The sequence below is a fragment of the Vespa crabro genome, chromosome 14 (genome assembly GCF_910589235.1).
Source record: "Vespa crabro chromosome 14, iyVesCrab1.2, whole genome shotgun sequence".
Taxonomy (NCBI): Eukaryota; Metazoa; Arthropoda; class Insecta; order Hymenoptera; family Vespidae; genus Vespa; species Vespa crabro.
Window position 1 is genome coordinate 3,709,157 of NC_060968.1, and position 19,986 is coordinate 3,729,142.

Here is a 19,986-nt window from a genome sequence, read left to right on the forward strand (position 1 = left end):
CTCGAGTGACGCGCCACCGTATCTCTATCCTTCTCTTACCGACAAGGGAAAAGAGAGGGTAGGCTTCTTCGAAAGTGTATGTGAGAGGTGTGCGCGCGCGCGTTCAGTTAAAACGGAAACTGGTGGGGATGGCAAAGTCCCCACTACCAAAGTCCAAGGGAGCTCCCTAGCTCGGTTAACTCGTCGTCGTTGTCGTTGCCGTCGCCGACGTTGGAATAGGGGAAGGGAGGAGGAGCCCCCGCCGCACGGCCTCAGTCTTCGCGTCGCTGCCCTCCAGCATTCACGCCTCCCGCGTCCGTTCCGCGGCGCAGCCACACTCCGTTCTCTCTCTTTTCTCTCTCTCGTTGTGTGTTCTCTCGTTGTGTGTTGTGTGTCGCCGTCCTTCTCCTCGTCGTCGTCGTCTTCGTCGTCGTCATCGTTGCCGCCGCCACCGCCGCCGCCGCCGCCGCCGCCGTCGTCGACGTCGTTGTGGTCGTCGTGTCGTATCGTCGTTGGCGTAGTCGTCGCCACTGTCGTCGTCTTTTACGTTCTCGTGCGCGCATGTGTGTACGTTGGGAGTCAGTGTATTAGTGTATTTGTGAGAGTGAAACCCACACATATACACCTATACATACATAGGCACAAACACTTGGACATTATTCACTTGGTGGACGATTCACATATACCTAAGCAACCAAGAGAGTCACCCTACCACGCTCGGCAGCGCACAGGGACACGCACTCACACGTTCTCCTCGAATCCGGACGGGACTTTAGCACACCAACACCTCCGCGGGAGGTGTGGGGGTGAGCCCCCAGAGGAGGTGTCAATCCTAGCGCTGCTCAGTGACCATCGCGGCGCCACCCAAGTAACACCTTTCGTCCGCTCTCTCTCTGCAACAGCACACCGGCAGATCTAGTCGACGTTTTAGACTCGAGTCCAAAAGGGAAAGACAGACTCGTTTCTTAAGTTGTTCTCGTTTTTTTTTTTTTTTCTTTCCCTTCATTTTTCCCTTTTTCAATTTCAATAATATCACCTAGTCGTCGAAACGTACTTCCAACGAGTCATCGAACGTTATCTATCGAATATTAAAAACTTTTTTCTCTCTCCTTTTCTTATTCTATTCTTGTCTGCCAAAGAAGACCCTCAAGCAAAGACAACGGCTCAACAGAGGGAGGGAGAGAGAGAGAGAGAGAGAGAGAGAGATAATTCTTCTTCTTTTTCTTCTTCTACTACTACTACTACTACTACTACTGCTACTACTACTACTACTACTACTACTACTGCTACTACTATTATTCTTCGTAGTACCTTGGCAGGAGCAAGATTAATACGTTTTTACTGATCTGGTGTTTACCTAGTCTCGTGTCTACGTTAATCTTCACGACGCGTTCTCTCTCTCGTGTGATCACGGCCCGTCGGACGGTGGCGTCTTCGAGCGTGGACTACGTTCTCGTGCCTCCTCATCATTTTCATTCTCTCTCCCTCCCTTTATCCCTCTCTCTCTTTCTCTAATCTCTCTCTCTCTCCCTCTCTCTAACACGCACATACACACACACACACACACACACACATATATATATATATATATATATACAAAAAATCTATTTATCCTTCTGTCTATCCTTTTGTGTAAAAATCGTGAAGCAAGATAGTGTACGGGCAAACAGTGAAAAAAAGTAATTCTTCTGGTGAATTGAAAGATAGTGAAAGGATTGTTAAAAATGGGAGCGACTGTAGTTGCAATCAGATCGACGCAATAAAAGTGACAGTGCTTGAATAAAAGAGTTTCGTCGATAACGTTATTGTTTTACCTAATAACGATAGTGAACATAAAGGATCTTTGTCGAGAGAAGTGAGAAAGAAGATGAAGAAGGGAAGGATCGATGGGTCGTTGAAGGCGAGGGTGAATCATCACGTTGGTAGGAAACGACGTGAACGTTCGAAGGATCAGAATCCTCGACGTTCCTGAACGGAAATGTTATGAATATGTTAGAGCGTGGTGTTGAATAAGAGCAAGTGCCTCACGTGGTATCCACAGCGGAATATCAAAGAGAGCGAAAAAGAAAAAACAAAGAGAGAGAGAGAGAGAGAGAGAGAGAGAGAGACGCAAGACAGAAAGGCAAAAAAGTCGTTGGTAGAGGCAAGGAAGGTTAAAGGAAAAAACAAACAAACAAACAAAAAACAAAAAAAGGAGAGTTTGAGTCACTCGAAGAGGAATCTCGCGCGACTCGGCACACTCGCCCGTCTCGATGAGATTCGAACAGGAGACAGCGTGCAGGGGTACCCACTGCGCCAGCACTCCGCAACCCTCCGCGCTGCAACAGCGAACACGGCCCGAGGAGTTGGTGGTGGAGGAGGAGGAGGACTCTTCCTCCCTGAAGGACGATATTGTCGTAGGTCAACGATTAAGACGCAGAGAATTGGAGGCTAACGTGGTCGAGGGTGCGAAGACGGGGCCGAGGGCCGAGGCGGGGGGGCCTGGGATGGCGTACCCCGCGTCAGCGACGGCTCTGAATCAGCACTCGCCGTTCGCAAGCTCGTTGACGAGCTCGCTTGCGAGCTCCCTCGGTGGTGGACCACTTGGTGCTGCCAGCGGCGGAGGAAACGCTGGTCCTCTCGCAGCTGGTGCACCAACTTCTAATAATCCTAACGGCCATATCTCAACGGCCGGTGGACAACATTTACCAGCACCGGCTGCACCAAGACCAACGGATTTTAGCGTTTCCTCTTTATTAACCGCTGCGAACACTCATCCGCCTATCTTAGGTGGTTCCTCGTCTCAAGGTAGCGCTTCACCACCACCTGGTGGACCTGGTAGTCCAGCGGCAGCACCCGAAACTCCACCACCCTTACCGACTCAAAGGGAATTGTCTCATCCCTCGTCGGCTGTTGCCGCTGCTAGTTACTTTAGTGCTGCCGCACTGGCAGCCGCTGGTTTCTATAATCCGGCGGCTCATTTGCCGCCAACTAGCTCACCAGGACCGACGGCTCATCATCTTCAGGGCAAAGCTATATTAACCAGTCCTCATCATCATCCGCATCTTAATCCTCACGGCATCACGCCACCAGGTGAGATTAAAATACTCAATAATCCACAAATCGAAATTATTTCCTTCGTATCTTTTCTTCTATCCTAGAGCTAAATAATAGATCGTCATCTTAAGAATCGTCCCGTTTCTCATTCGTCCCGTTTCTCTTATATCTTTATATAGACTTGTTTTTTTACGACACTTTACGACTTTGACATTGATTGCCTCGAGGGCATCGATGATATTAATTATTCGACGAATCATATTTCTCCGTTCGGTTATCTTTCAAAGAAAAAATATCATAACCAACGAAAAGTTCTCTATCGCGAAGAAAAATTCCATGTTCAATATGTAAAGGGCAATGTTCGTAACAATGTAAAGAGAGAAAAAGAGAGTGAGAGAGAAATAATGAAGAAAGAGGGATAGACGGATAAAAAGAAAGAGAGAGAGAGAGAGAGAGAGTAAATGTATGTGTGTTTGTGAGGGAGGGGGAGGGGATAAGATCGAGAATGCGGTTGTGACGCTGCGGAAAAAATTCGTTTTGCTTATACGTCGGCAATACGTTATGACGTCGGCTGAGATAATGCAATCGATGTGGCATATCTCGGTGAGTTAAATGAGCTGCCGAACATAAATGCAACGTTGAAATATAATTTTGGATTTCTCTTTGATAAGAATTTAGATGGCGATTTAGACTCTTCCTTTATAGCTCGTTTCTAAATCATTTCTGTTGAACTAATATTAGAAAGTTTCTTATTTTAATATTACTTTTCTTCTCGTTCGAAGGAAAAAGTTTGTTTCTTCTTCTTTTTCTTTTTCTTCGAAAAAAGAAAAAAAAAAACAAGGAGAAAGATAGAAGGGACAGGTGTTGTTGGATTTTAAGACCGATAATGCCGTTGTTCATCCTACGTTGTCTTATCTGACATCGCATTATTATATACGTCCACTTCATCCGCCGTAAACTACTTATTTCTCTTCGTTAACTTAAATGATGAATTAATCGCGTCGATACGTATGTTCGCATTGATACGTATTATTTTCTATTTACTACGTCCGGCAATTGACCGTGCAAATTTTATATTTGATATTTTTCATTTTTCGGTACCGGTAGGACCGATTGTTTGTTTCGATATTATTTAATTAATTCAATTAAAAAGTTTTCCTGACATTTTTCTTCCATACGTTTGATATTATTTTGTCGAAAGAATGAATTATTCAACGATATTTCATTTTGAAGATTAAATCATCGATCAAAGATATTCTCCGTCGTTCTAAATTTCTATTCCCTACTATATATTAAATAAATATATATTTAAAAGAATCGATAAAATAAATTCAATTTTCTTAGATCTCTGTAGGATCTATTTATATCATTCAATTCGTCAAAGATTGTTTCAAGAAATGAATTATTTATTATTATTTTTAACGAATTGAATAACATTTGATTATATCTTTCATAATCTAATATTTTCAATTCGAATATATTGATATTATTTCGATTAAATCCCTTTTCAAAATTATTGCGACGATCTTCACGCGTATTTGACTATTTCTACATTATTCAAATATTTTCTAATGATATATATATATATATATATATATATATATAACTCTTAACTTGTCAAAGTTAAAATTTTAATACGCTTATCCAATTTAAAATCTTAATTAAATTCTGTCAAAATACTTGTTGCAAATTATTACTATAATATCGTTCAAAAGTTATAAATGTATTTTGTATTTCTTAAGAAATCTATTTGGATAACATTGGAATTAAATATTTTCTATTGTCGTCTTTAAAAATTTCTAATCCATTGGTAATAATTCATTGTTGTCAACGGGATTAGAAACGATCGTCTACATAAGTACGAATAATTCTTTTGTCAGAACTCGTATTATGTTGACTTGTTATTGCAAAAAAAAAAAAAGAAAAAATATATATATATATTTTTGTTTTTTAATAAATTAGAGAAAAAGAGAGAGAGAGAGAGAGAGAGAGAGAGAGAGAAAGAGTGTCTGTGTGTGAGAGAAGGAGAGGGTGGGAGGGAAAGGGAAAAAGAAGATCTTTCTCCCTTCACTTTTCTAGTCTTGGGCTCTCGTCCAAGTGACCGTAGGTAGAGTGACGATTAATCTTGCCAAGGGCATGTCCGACGTCTCGAGCATTCGAAATTCGGTGCGTGTAACTTGTGCGTTTCTTTTGCCGCGCTTGTACGAAGACGTGAGCGCGTAAAACTCGTGTCAACCGGTTAGATACGACGAATACATAACGAGATCTTAAAACGATAGAAATGAAATGATTTAGACGAAATAGAAAATCTATCTTCTTCTCTGATACTTTGAATTTTGTTAATTTTTCAATTTTCTTGTTTTCTCTCTTCATTTTTTCTTTTCTGTTTCCTTTTTTTTTTTCACCTTTCGCGTTCTTTCTAATTTATTTACTTTACATTTTTTTTTCTTTTTTTTTTCTTTTCCTTACTTAGTTCTCTACTCGATCTAATTATTATCTATAAGATTAATAATTGTTAGGCCTTAATTTCCAAGAAAATTTGTATCAAATTATAACTTTGAATCGATTATGTATTATTTAGTATTTCTATTTTTTTTTTCTTTTTCTTTTTCTTCTTTTCTTTTTTTCTTTTCAATTCGTTACAAATAGGAAAGAAAGAAATAATCGCTCGACGTTTGTCACTTTCTTTCTCTCTCTCTCTCTCTCTCTCTTTTTCTTTTGTTTTTCTATTTGAAAATATTATCTCTCATATTTTTATACTTTGAAGGTGAAATTATACTAATTTTATACACACGTGTTTAAATATAATTAGAGTACATTAGAAGAAGAAAATAATTCTTCTACGTTTATTCCCCTTCTCTCTCTCTCTCTCTCTCTCTCTCTCTATCTCTCTCTCTTTATTATCCTTTCTTTTCTATCTACTTTTTAAAAAGGATAAATTTTACTTTCAACGATATTAAATTATTTGAAATTAATTAATTTCTTAAATCGTAAATTTTTTTTTTTGTTCCTCTTTTCTTTTTTTTTTTATTTCAGTAATAAGAAATAATTCGTGTCTAACTTGGATTAATATGTTTCTTTTTTTTTTTTTTTGTTCTTTCTTCTTCTTCTTCTTCTTCTTCTTCTTCTTCTTTTTGTTTTGTTCAGTTTTGTTTTTTTTTTTTTTTTCTTTTTTTATTATTCGAACGATTTTTAATACGTCCCTTTTATAATAAAACTTTTCAAAAAGGATTTGAATATCCTTGAAAAATCATTGACGTCAATATCGTTAACGAACGTCACTTAAACGATTATTTATTATTCGCGATAACAAAACGCGAATTATCGCGTAAGGTTCTTGTCAATAAGCGTCGCTATCGTTAGTCCTTCAACATTTTTGAAATTATTAATATGCCATATGCTTAAACTAACTTACATACAAATTCACACACGCGTACACACGTGTACACATATACATCCACATGTATATATATATATATATATATATATATATATATATCTACATATATGTACATACGAAGAACATAGGATCGGGAAAGCGAGAATGTCGGCGCGTTTGAAGCTTCGGTAACGCCGAAGGAGATATTTTTCTCGATGGAAAAGTCTCCGCTCACGGAAACTCGTTTGGCAGCCATTTTTCAACCTTCCTCGGACTATAAAAAAAAGGGAGGGGGGGGGGAAAGAAGAAGAAAAAAAAAAAAGAAAGAAGAAAAAAGAAAGAAACAAAAAAAGAATTCGATTGCGAAATGATGAAATGTACTCTCGTGCCTTTTTTCGGCTTGTTCTAGATACGAAAATTAACGATTTGTGATATTTAGTCGATTTTTTTTTGTTTTCTCGTTTTTTTTTTTTTTTTATTTGTTTGTTTGTTTGTTTGTTTGTCCTTTTTTTCTTTTTTTCGTTCATACAAAGCGAACATTTATCCGTGTAAAAGGAAAAAAACGAAGAAAATTTTTTTTAATATTTTACTAATAAAAAGATTTTCCGATTATATTCTAAATCTGATTGAGCATTGTCCGTGATCGAATAAATACGTACGTTCGTTTTTAAATCCGTTGATTTGTTTATTTCGTATAATTTATATTAGATGAAAATATTACGTTTTTTTTTTATCGTACGACATTATTTCGAATATAAATGTCTCGTTAGAAACGTTTCTTTCGATGATAATATTTTTCTTAATTATTCTTCTTAATGAGCATAAGAACTTATAGATATTAATTGAAATCGTTAATTTTATCTTTTCTTGTTTCTTTTTTTTTTTTCTTTTCGTTTCGTTGTTCTTTTTTCTTTTTTTTTTTTCTCCCCATAAAATATAAAAGAACATCGTCGTGCAAAGAGACAAATCAATGCTCGTCGTAAGTTCTTTCGCATATTTTCGAATTTTATTTTATAAATTGTTAAAACAATTAAATCTTCTTCATAAAGTTATATAAAACTTAATATCTACACACATACACACAAAAACACACACACACACACACACGCATATATATATTTTTTTTATTGCTATTATTTTGTTTTTAAATTTGAAAACTCTCGTTAATATTTTATCCAATTTTTTATGTAACACTCATCGTCAGCTTTTACTTTAATGGACGAATAAAAAGAAAACGATAGAGTAGAGTGTTTCCCTTTGATCTAGATTCATCAAAACGTTTTCATTGCCTTCTTGTTTAATAAATAAAAAAAAAAAAAAAAAAAAAGAAGAAAAAAAGAAAAATACGAGGAAAGATCGTGACATTTTATTTTTATTTTATACAAATCATTCGTTTTATTTTGCTCAACGTTCAAACGGCCCTTTAAACCTGCATTTCCCTTTTTATCAATGTTAAAATTATTTGAAGAAAAAAAGAGATAGAGAGATTAGATAGAGAGAAAGAAAGAAGAAGAATCATTAAGCTACGAATCTTAAGAAATTATAAATAAATTTTTGAATAAGTTTCGTTAGAAAATCGTATAACCTTTTTTTCGTCGATTTGAAATCGACATATTTTTCGATCTGAAAGGCCAGTTTTTAATATTCCATTGGGACATAATAACGATGGCAAACAAAAATGTGCGATAAAAATACAATTCTGTTTTCTAAGTGAAATGTTTAAACAATTTCGATTGCGTTTCTCTCGAAAGAGTTAAAAGAAGAAAAAAAAAAAAAAAAAAGAAAAAAAAACAAAGAAAAAAAAAGAAATACATACATCCCGATAAAAAATCGAGAAACATTTTTTTCAAATCGATTTGTAGAGATAGTTTCGTAGGTACGATTTCAGGTGAAACAAAAAAAAAAAGAAAAAGAAAAAAAGAAAAAGCAAAGAAAGGGAAAAAAAAAGGGGGACATTAAAATAATAAAAATGTGCTACCGAACAACAAAAAAAAAAAAAAAAAAAAAAAAAAAAAAAAAAAGAAAAAAGAAACAATAAATGAAATGAAGAAACGAAATAAAAATTACGATCGACGGATAACAAACTTCGTGAATTCGATTTTATTATTTTTCGAGCTTACGTTGTGCGCTCGAAGAAACCATATAGATTTATTCTCGCGTGCCGATTTTGTTTTCTCTCTGTGTCTCTCTCTCTCTCTCTCTCTCTTTCTCTCTTTCCTTGTGTAACAATAGAGAAAAAACAAAAACAAAAAAATATATATAAAAAAATAATAAAAAATAAACGTTTCTATTTGTCTACGAGAACGTTCAATCGTCGTTTAGAAATCGTACGTTTAGAAACGTCATCTTCATTCTATTAAAATACACTTTTATTATTATCATAAATAATTTTTATTAATAATAATAATAATAATAATAATAATAATAATAATAATAATAATAATGATAATAATGATAAAAATGAGACGTCAATTATTCCTGAGAAAAATTAATTTTAATTCAATTCTGTTTTAAGTTGTCACATTGGGAAAAATGTTCTAGATATATGAGATTATGAGATTTATTTTAATTAAAAATAAAATGACATATGAACAATCATAAAAATAATAATATAAAGAAAAAAAATATGTTAATAACACACACAGACACACACACGTGCGTACATAATTTTATAGATAAACATCTCAATTTATCAAACTCAAAGTCTAATATAAAAATATCATATAGATAAACTTTTTTTTATCTCTTCTTACTGTATACATTCAAAAACGTTTCGATACATAATCGGATGCATTTATATTGAAAAAAAGAAAAAAAAAAAAAAAAAGAAAGAAGAAAGAAAAAAAAGGAAAAAAAAAGAGAAGGAAAATTCCAGACAAAAGGAAAGGAAAAAAACAAAAACAGAAAGAGAAAAAGAGAAGAAAGAAAAGAAAAATTAGTTAAAATCACGAAGAGCATGAAAACACGTTGGATTAATTAAACGTGACGTGTCAATACTATTTCCACCATTCTCATAACGTTTTCTCTCTTTACAAATACAACGTAGTAATAATAATGAGAGTGAAATAAATGAAAGAGAAAATTTTATATAAACGTAAACCGTGTAAATCTATGCGTGTACGTGTTTGTTGCGGTTATGTATGTATGTATGCATATATATATATGTGTGTGTATGTGTGTGTGTGTGTGTGTGTGTGTACATATTCGATATATCACAAAAGCTCGATAATTACTACTGCATTAACAAAAAGAACAAATAAACTCGATTTACATGAGAAAGATATAAAAGCGATTAATGCGATGATTAACACGTAGGTATATCGTCGATCGGTAGAAACAGAAACAGAAACAGAAACAGAAACAACAACGGCAACAAGCTAACGGCTTCCTACGTTAACTCCACGTGCAACAGGTTTTAAACATTTTTACGATAAACAGCGTGCGCTCGCGCGCACCTTTCCATGTAATTAATCGAAATGGAAAGGAAATTCAGGAAGCCGTGGCACGTCGCGAGACATTAAACGAGTCGTTAGTTAAATATGAGCTATTGCTTTAATCGGACAGAGATAGATAGATAGATAGATAAATATATATATATATATATATATATATATATATATATGTATATATATATATAGTTAGATAGATAGATAGGTAGATAGATATATTACAAACTTTCCTGTAGATGTTCAATTCTAACTTATCCATGTAATAGGTGAATTATCGTTATTGAATCATGATTGAGAAAATTATTACACGATTATACCAATCCCTTCAGGAATATACTTTTCCAATTTATAAATTATTGATTAATTAATCAGTTTGAAAATTACGTAGACATACGGGATGTCGGTCGATTAAAATACATTTGTTAATTGTCTTAACTTTTTCTTTTTCTTTTTTCTTTTTTTCTTTTTTTTTCTTTTTTATGATGAATATGCGATTAATTAATCAGGAAAATAAAGAGAATCCAAAGAAATCGATCTGTTGGAAAAATGTTTTATGGATTTAACTTTTCGAATCGATATATTTTTGATTGATTATTCAAAAAAAAAGGAGAGAGAGAGAGAGAGAGAGAGAGAGAGAGAGAGAGAGAGAATAACGTGAATATTTTATAAGTCATTATTGTAAATATTTATCATTGGATTTTGAATTTTTTGTATTAACGAATAAGCCAATGTTATCGTCGTTTAGACGAGAATCATTAGTTTAATTAATTTTCGACAATGTACGTGCGATTAATCTTAAATTCGATTTAACTGGAATCGACGTGTAAATTTACAATTACGTAAGGTCTATGTTAATTCATTGATTTAATTGATTTTTTTCTTTTCCTTTTTTTTTTCCTTGCTTTTTTTCTTAATCTTTTTTTCTTTTTTTTTTGTCTTTTTTTTTTGTTTGTAACACAGTCAGTCGTAGAATATTATCTTCACGGCACATTCGACAATTAATCATGCCAAATGGTTCTTAAATGAAATTGTAGATTGAAAAAAAAAAAAAAAAACAAAAAAAAAACAAAAAAAAAAACAAAAGGAAATAAATGTACAAATAAATTTTTTATAATGTAATTTATAATAATCTAAATTATAATAATAGAGAGAACACGTTTGCACACACGTCGAAAACACATGTTTCTAATCGATGCTGTCTTGAAAAAAAGAAAAAGAAAAAGAAAAATAAAAGAAACAATTTTAAGCCATGTTAATAATTCTCATTAAGAGAATCTCTCTCTCTCTCTCTCTCTCTCTCTCTCTTTCTCTCTTTTCTTCTCTCCCTGTCTCTATCTCTCTTTATCTTTATACTTCGCATCTGGCGATAAATAAACGTTCATGATCATACGTCGAATAGGATAATTGTTAGAACAGATAGATTGCTGCTCCATTGACCTAAGAAGAGAACGAATACGTCAATTCTATATTTAAGTCCTCGCGTCTCCTTCGTCTATTTCGTACCAAGAGTATCTATAGTATGGTTATATTTGCAAACGTTTAGCTCTTCCGAAAGAGAATTTACATTTTAGAGCTCGTAAAAAAGATAGAGAAATGGAGAGGGTAAGTAGAAACTCTCTCTCTCTCTCTCTCTCTTTCTCTCTTACTCTAGGTGAGGTAACGTGAACGGGATGTTGAGGGTAAAAAAAAAAAAAAATAAAGAGGGGATGGAGGTTAAGCGGGATAGGGGAGGATGGGGAGGGTAGGTAAAAAGAAAAGAGAATAGAAGAAGCTTCTTTGGAAAGTTTTCGACTTATTCTTCTTCTTCTTCTTCTTCTTCTTCTTTTTCTTCTTTTTCCTCTTATTTCTTGATCAAAGAGAGTTTATTTTAAACGTGCGAGTACAAAGTATGGAAATAAAAAAAAAAAAAAAAAAAAAAAAAAAAAAACAAATGAAAAGAGAATGAGAAATATTTATGAGTATAGTTGTTGAAAGGGAAGAAAAAAAAAAGAAAATTAAAGGATTATCCATTCGAACGGCCATTATTATTTCTTTCATTATTTGGAACTTTTCGAAAGGACATTTTTGGCAGGATAAAATTGATGCTTTTTCTTTTCTTTTCTTTTTTCTTTTATTTTTTTTTTTTTCTTTTCCAAATGAACGATCACGCTTTTAAAACTATAGAGTTATAATATATATATATATATCCGGTTAAGCTTCAGTTGCCACAAATAAATTTGAAAGATTTCAAAGTGATGATAAGATAGAAAATTTTGAAATTTATTACCCTATCGATTTTTTTTTTTTTTTTTTTTTTTTTTTTTTTTTTTTCAAAGATAAATTTCCCTTTTTAAATCATTCAAAAAGGATTGGTTTTGACGATAATACGAAATAGTTATATTACATTTATTGTACTTAAGAAATATACTACTTATCTGATTTTCTAAATCTTAAGGTCGAATAAGGGATAATGGATTTGTTCGGATTATGATTATCGGATAGCTTTATGAATGAAAATATAATATGACCGGATATATGGCCGGTAAGTTTGACAATGATTTAAATGAATTTAATGACGATAATACCTTCGATTAGGAAAGGCATTAAAATGTCAAAATAAAATCTATAAATATAAATTGATTGACGTTAATGATTTTTTTTTTGTGCTTTCTTTTACCATTGTACCTATATATATATATATATATTTGTTAGGTTTAGGACTGGGTCCGCATACACCCGAAGAAGCAGCAGTCCTGGCGGCGGCAGCAGCTGCATTACATCATCATCATCAAGGTGGTCCTGGAGGTCCAGCAATGAGGCCTCTCAGGCCACCTTTACCTCCAGGGATGCTGCATACATCGCCGCATCCCTTGGCACCGCATCATCCCTTAGCCGCACCTCATCATCCTTTGGTACCACCTCATCATCCAGAGGAAGATGGTGTTGTCGATGACCCTAAGGTCACGTTAGAGGGGAAAGAACTTTGGGAAAAGTTTCATAAACTTGGCACGGAAATGGTCATTACCAAAAGTGGCCGGTAAGTTTCGATCAATTTGTAATTTTATTTTCTCTCTTTTCTTTTTCTTTTTTTTTTTTTTCTTCTTCTTCTTCTTCTTCTTTTTTTTTCTCTAATATATATATAATTATATTGTTAAGCTATTAGTTAAGGCAAATATTTGGATTTTGTACCTTGAAATCTTATTTCATCGATCATTAGAAATATTGATGGATATTTTTTCATTCAGAAAGATGTTCCTTTTTGTTTCATAAATCAAAACGAGCAATGCCAAATGATATTTTTTTTTCTTTTTATCATATCTCTTTATCATCGACAAACATTCCATAAAATGGTGGATTATTATCGATATCATTTTAAATCATATTAGAATATGAATATATTCTATATGACGGGGTGTCGATCGGAGAAAATTTTTCATCATTGATATGATCCCTTTTAGAAAATATTCCCGATGAACGACAAGCGAAACATATATCGTTTACTTTATTATAACAATATTATTGAAAATATGCTGTTGAATGTTTTATAACAAGTTAGTGACAGAAGTAACTGGAGGTTCATCTATATCCCACTTTTCATCCTTTCAAGTAAACTCGAACGATCATAGTTTATACAAACCCATAGAACCTATCAGATTCTAGAATAAAAGCAAAGACTGGATAGGGTAGAACAAAGACAGAAAGAGAGAGAGAGAGAGAGAGAGAGAGATAGAATGAGAACTACAGATAGAGATAGAGATAGAGATAAAGAAATAGGCCGGTAAGTAATTTAAAAAGAATGGAAAAGCGCGTTCTTCCGCGACGACTAGGCTTAGAACTGGCTGCTAGATAGACACGAGCTGAAAACTATAATAGCTGAGAATAGAGCACGCGCCTGGCAAAAGGGTGAGCATATACCTTTACATATTTCATGTGCGACGCGTACAGGTGCGTGTTTTTGCGCTAGCGTTTACATTCACATATTTCTCTCTTTCTCTTTCTCTCTTTCTCTTTCTCTCTTTTTGTATGTGTATGTGTCGATCTTAACTGTGTCGATTTGTCAATATTCTCATATTCGTTCCTTCACATTTATACGTACGTACATACATATATATATATATATATATATATACACGTTGTACTCCAATTTTTTTAAACAATAAATATGTATCTGCTTCACATTCCTATTATTTAATTATATATACATTTATACGAATGTTCATACGTTCTGTCTGTCTGTCTTTCTGTGTGTGTGTGTGTGTGTGTGTGTGTGCGCTTGTGAGTTCATGGTATACATGTTTTTATGTTTGTCACTCTGTCTGTCTATGTTGCTGCCTTTTATGAGTGAATATATCGGATGGATTTAATCTTTGAATGTCATAGTGTCCTGTTGTACGTGTATACGATACTACATTGCTCTAATCCTCTCTTTATCTCTCTTTATCTCTCTCTCTCTCTCTCTCTCTCTCTCTCTCTCTCTCTCTCTCTCTCTCTCTCGATTGTAAGCAGAGTATTCTCGATCTCTGTCTCCCTTTCTCTTACAATCTATACAGAGAACCAGGCGAAACTCGCACGTGGATTTTGGGCTTTGCTCTCCTAATTTGCGTCATTAGTATCGCGAGAAAGGGAAATCGTGATTTGCCATTGGGGATTCTCTTTCTCTCTCTTTCTCTCTATCCCTCTGTATCTTACTATAGGTGTAGTAATGAAGGGTTGTTTTCTATTAATCTGGTCGAATAGAAACACAGATTTCTTAACCTTAATGTCGATCTAATGAACAATGATGCCGACTAATCATCATTTATTTCTTTTTCTCTCTCTCTCTCTCTCTCTCTCTCTCTCTATAGAATTTTTTTTCCTTCTTTATTGTTTGTTTTATTTTGTTTCATTTTTCTGTTTGTTTTTGTTTTCTTTCAATTCTAATTATTTCCTATGTTTCGTTGCCCTTATAAACGAGCACTTATATTATTAGCTCTAAGAAAAATTGTAAGAAGATTTAATAATTCTTATCAATGAGGTCATACTTTTCTAAACGATTCTAAATAATTTCTTTAGCGCGTTTTTTTTCTTTTTTTTTTTTTTTTATTTTTATTTGTTTGATAGATCTATCTAAAATGAATGCGTGCAAAATTATTTAAGATCATCTGTAAAACAATATTTTACTCCTTCGTATATATTTTTCGCGAACGTTTCTAAATTCATCTCTAAACGTTAATTCTTTCCTTTTCATATATATATATATATATTTTTTTTTTTTGTTTTTCAACGACGTATCAAAAAGTCTTTCGAATTAATTTCTAAATGCTTTTCTCCTTCTGGCTTTTCAAGATAAAAAAATATTAAAAATTTACATTTACACATACATACACGTAAATAATGGGTAAATAATTATTTTATAATTTTTAAAATAATTGAATCTTTCTATCTTTCTTTCCTTTTTTTTTTCTTTTCTTTTATTATTATTTTTTTTTTTTCTTTTCTTTGTAAATGCATATATGCGTATCGGGGATATATATACAAGGACAAAAGAAAAGTATTTTTATAGAACAAAATATTTTTTTTTTAAGTTTCATTTACAAGTACTATAGTCTTAGAACGTGTATAGACGAACCTTTTGATGTGTCCATTCATAGTTATTATTGTTAATTTTTAAGCTGGTAACTCGTACAAATTCGTACCGTCTCGTTGTTCGTCGCTGACTTTCGCATGATTACAGTAGATATCTAGCATAAACTCCGGTGGTCTGTAGTTGCGCATTAAGCAGTCGTTTCTACCACAAAGAGAAAGAGAACGTTAGAATGCCACGTTATGTGTTACGTTGCTTTTCTATCTTAAAGAAACGTAAAGAAACTTATCGTTAGTCGCTGACATTACAAAACTTATTCTCTGTATCTATAACTTTAAAAAAAGAAAAGAAAGAAAAGAAGAGAAAAAGAAAATGAAAAAAAAAAAAAAGAAAAAAGAATAACTTCTATTTTCTTTTCTTTTTTCTTTTTTTTTTCTTTTTTTTTTCTTTTTTTTTTTTTTATTTTTTTCTTTCTTTCTTCCTTAAATGTCAATATAGTTCTTTCTCTCTATCTTCTTTTCATCGTATGACTTCTTTCTCGCATTAATTCTTTTCGCCCAATTTTTTTTCTAAATAATCCTATCGATCGATTAGTGCTTAGAAAATTTTATTAACAATAACATGTAATTTGGATTTATCAAAACGAATACGCAAGAACGATAAATATCTCTATAAATTGTCATTAATCATTTGAACAAATTTTGACGATTAAGACATTCGATTTATATTCGCATATTGATTAGAATTATCAGAGACAAATCAAAAACGAATGATATTCTTGTTTTTTTTTTTTTTTTATTTTTTTATTTTTTTCTCTGTAAACTTGACTCGATATAGAACTCGATATAGCACTCTATCATATATACATATATATATATATATATATATATATATATATATATATATTTCTTTTTTTTTTTTCTATGTAGAGTAAGTATATATTCTATGTCACACGCACACACACACACACACACACACACGAGCAGACACACGTATCATTGTGGAACATGCGTATGTGCATTCTCGTGACCTACTGGAAATGTACAAGACGCGTGTACGCATGTAGCAAAGCTCGTCGTTGATCTCGAGGACGTTTCGACTTAAGACTCCTAATAAGTTCTGGGTGCTTGAAAGAAGAAGAAGAAGAAGAAGAAGAAAAAAAGAAAAAGAAAAAATAAATAAATAAAAGAAAAAGTAAATCACGTACAGAGGGAGTAAGAGAGAGAGAGAGAGAGAGAGAGAGAAATCGAACACGATTTAACACCGACAAGAAGGAACGAAGCAACAACCAAGGTACAAGCCTCGAGCGAATAATCGAGTATAGTGATCTCCGTGAAAAATGTTCATGCGTTTAACACGTTATTACGCAAGTAAAACCATTTACAAGCGTTCCTGATAAATTTCTGACTCATCTAATCGATGTTATAAGACGTTCTTATGCCAAAGATTTACAAGAAATCACTTAAATTCCATCCAGTACCAATAACATAATTATCAATATTCCACAATACTAAATTCAATTTTCATTAGAATCTTTCGATCTTGTTATTCCGTCGCGTTGATAATACGATATTACCGATTACAACCGATTAAAAAAAAGTCCAATTAGATTATTCCACGAAACTCATCGTTTCCTTTGAACACCCTATATATATATATATATATAACACACTTATCATTAAGAGACAAAAAAATATATACATTTATTTACATATGTATGCATGTATGTATGTATATACGTAATAATAGTATATGATAGTTTTTCCTCTCGAAAAAAAGAAAAAAAGAAAAGAAAGAAATCCATAAATTTTCTCTTTCTATTTATTTCTATGAAAAATTTTCAGATAATCCTCCATTGTAATACGCTTATCCTTGTATTATTTATATATAATTAATACATAAACTCTATGATATAATACATAAGACAACAGGATTAATAAAGTTATAATAATTTTCCCTTTTCAAAATTCACATTAATCACAAAAACATATTTTCATACATATATACATACATACATACACATACATACACATACATACACATATATATATATATATATATATATATATATAAACTATATACATAAGTATATATAAAGTATATAAATGTATAAACATACTAATCTATGTTTTCTGTTCTTATTTAACCAAGTACACATACAATATATATTAATATGTAATACATAATGTCGAGGGTGGTGAAGAATGTAAAAGAGAAGAACTGAGAGAGAGAGAGAGAGAGAGAGAGAGAGAGAGAGAGAGAGAGAGAGAGAGAAAGGGAGAATGAGAAAGAGGAAGAGAGAGAGAGAGAGAGAGAGAGAGAGAGAGATAGAAAGTCTTAAGTATAGGGCTGCCTTAACGATGTTTGTTTTATACATTGGCAGCCTCTTCTCGAACCTGTAATCTTTCTAAACGAGATATTACCTGGGCCCGTTGCGAAACAAACCCTTAAGCTTCTCTCTCTCTCTCTCTCTCTCTCTTTCTCTCGCTCTTTTCGTTGAGTCGTGTGGTTTGCGGACTTTCGAAGGCCGAGAAAGTGGGGGAAGGAAGAGATAGAAAAGGATGGAGAACTACTCGAAGGAGAACTGGGCCTCAAAAATTGCCTCCCCTTTTTCCCCTCATCCCTTCTTTGCTACCTGCCCAAATTGCCGGCCATTCAACAGCCTCCGGTCACGCATACACACACATAAACACACACATACATACGTACATATATATTCAAACGTATTCACCTTATATATACACATACGTACCGTCTCTCTTTTCGTTGACGAATTATCGAAGAGGGTGAGTGAAACCAGATCAACGATCATTTTTTTCTTCAAGATATTTTTCTTTCTCCTTCTTCGTTTTTTTTTATTCTTCTCTTTTTCTCTCTCCTTCCTCTTTTCCCTCTCTCTCTCTCTCTCTCTCTTTTTCTTTTCTTTTCTTTTCTGTTTTCTTTTTTCTTTTTTTCTTCTTCTTCTTCTTCTTTTTTTTTTTTTTTTTTTTTTTCCTTATTTTAATGGGTCCCCATACATCGCTTAATTTTCGTATAAATGCCCGGCATCGTTTTCCCTTTTTATAAATTAATGTTTGCACAATCTCTTTTATTCGTTCCTTTTTTTTTTTTTTCTTTCTTTTCATTTTTCATTTTTTTTTCCTTCTCTTCTTCTTCCACTTTTTGTCTTTTTCTTTTTTCTTTTTCTTTCTTCTTTCCTTTAATGTATCTTCTTTTCGTCATCCTTAAAGCAAAATTTTCACGAATAATATTCGTAAAGCACTCACGTCTTTTATATTTTATATTCATTTGTAATTATACCTTTTTTTCTTACAACGAAGATGAATTTCTTCTTCAACTTGCTAGTTGATCATTTTCTCTCTCTCTCTCTCTTTCTCTCTCTCTCTCTCTCTCTCTCTCTCTCTTTCTCCGTCTCTCGACAGTAAAACGTGATGGCAATTATTTCCTACGTTAATTAATCCCAATTAATATATCACATCGCAGGTATAAATAAACGTTCATCTCCATTTACAGAAATTGTGAATAAAAGAAGTGCGAGAGAGTGGAGAACGGGCGTTACGATCATTGTTAAAAGATTAGCTAAAGTTAACGCGTTAATTCGATTGCGAGCAATTAAGCGAGTCCATTCGGCATCGTAATTAAATCGTGCCTTTATCGTCGTTGCACATCTTTTTTCCTTCCATGCATGAGAATAATTAGAAAAAAAAAAAAAAAAAAAGAAAAAAAAATAAGAAGAAGATGAAAAAAGAAAAAAAAAAAACAATTGGAAAAGAAATTAAAAGATAGGAAACACAGATCAACAATTGGATAAGCAGATATAAGTAGATAAAGGAGATCGAATTATAAGTAAAAAAAAAAAAAAAGAAAAAAAACGATCGAGAGAAATCTGATCGATCGATGAATCGTATAATCGATCGATAATTGTTTTCTATAATTAATTAAATCCGATTGGAATCGCAATTAGAATGTAAATACGTGCTAAGATAATTACATCGTAATAATTCTATGCTTATGTGTATCGGCACAAGTCTCATTCTCTCTTTATACTTTTAAAAGAAAAAGAAATACCAGATATATATTTATAGATACGTACATACATAGATGGAAGAAAAGGGTGAAGATAGATCGTTTTTTAACACCCGCGTTTCGTCTTTGATTTAATTTCTTTGATTTTTAAATCAAATTGGCCGTCTCGACAAATTCTAAGGGCAAACAAACCGTAAAATGACATTCGAGAAAGAGGGCGCAAGCCACTCGAATCTTTGTGTAATAGGCTTAACGAAATTTATCTTTGTCATCGTTAATATCTCCTCCTGACCCTTTTTCTTTTTCTTTTTCTCTTTTTTCTTCTTCTTCTTCTTCTTCTTCTTCTTTCTCGCATTTTTTTTTTCTTTTTTTTTTTCTTTTTTTTTTTTTTTTTCTGTTATTGTCTCTTTAAATGATAATGAATCCGTGGAATTTTCTTAAAACAAGGTAATAAGTGAGATTCTTCAAATAATCTCCTTTCTTGAAATAAGCTGATTATTCTAATTAGCCACGATTGTTGTAACATCGGTCGTAAAATTCCTAAAAATACTTCTATTAGAATAAAATTAATATTA

The 19,986-nt window shown here is 32.8% G+C and overlaps 1 protein-coding gene across 6 annotated transcripts in view; it reads left to right on the plus strand.

Moving 5' to 3' along the window:
- Nucleotides 1–225: 225 nt before the first annotated feature.
- LOC124429127 (optomotor-blind protein) overlaps nt 226–19,986 on the plus strand; it is a 128,248-nt gene continuing 108,487 nt past the window's right edge. The window contains exons 1-2 of one of the 6 annotated variants that reach the window (XM_046973992.1): nt 226–3,051; nt 12,535–12,859. In XM_046973992.1, coding sequence (XP_046829948.1) covers nt 2,232–3,051; nt 12,535–12,859 — 1,145 coding nt within the window. In that variant the 5' untranslated portion in view covers nt 226–2,231. The remainder of the gene's footprint in view (nt 3,052–12,534; nt 12,860–19,986) is intronic. The other 5 variants (XM_046973990.1, XM_046973994.1, XM_046973991.1 and 2 more) reach the window with 5 other exon arrangements.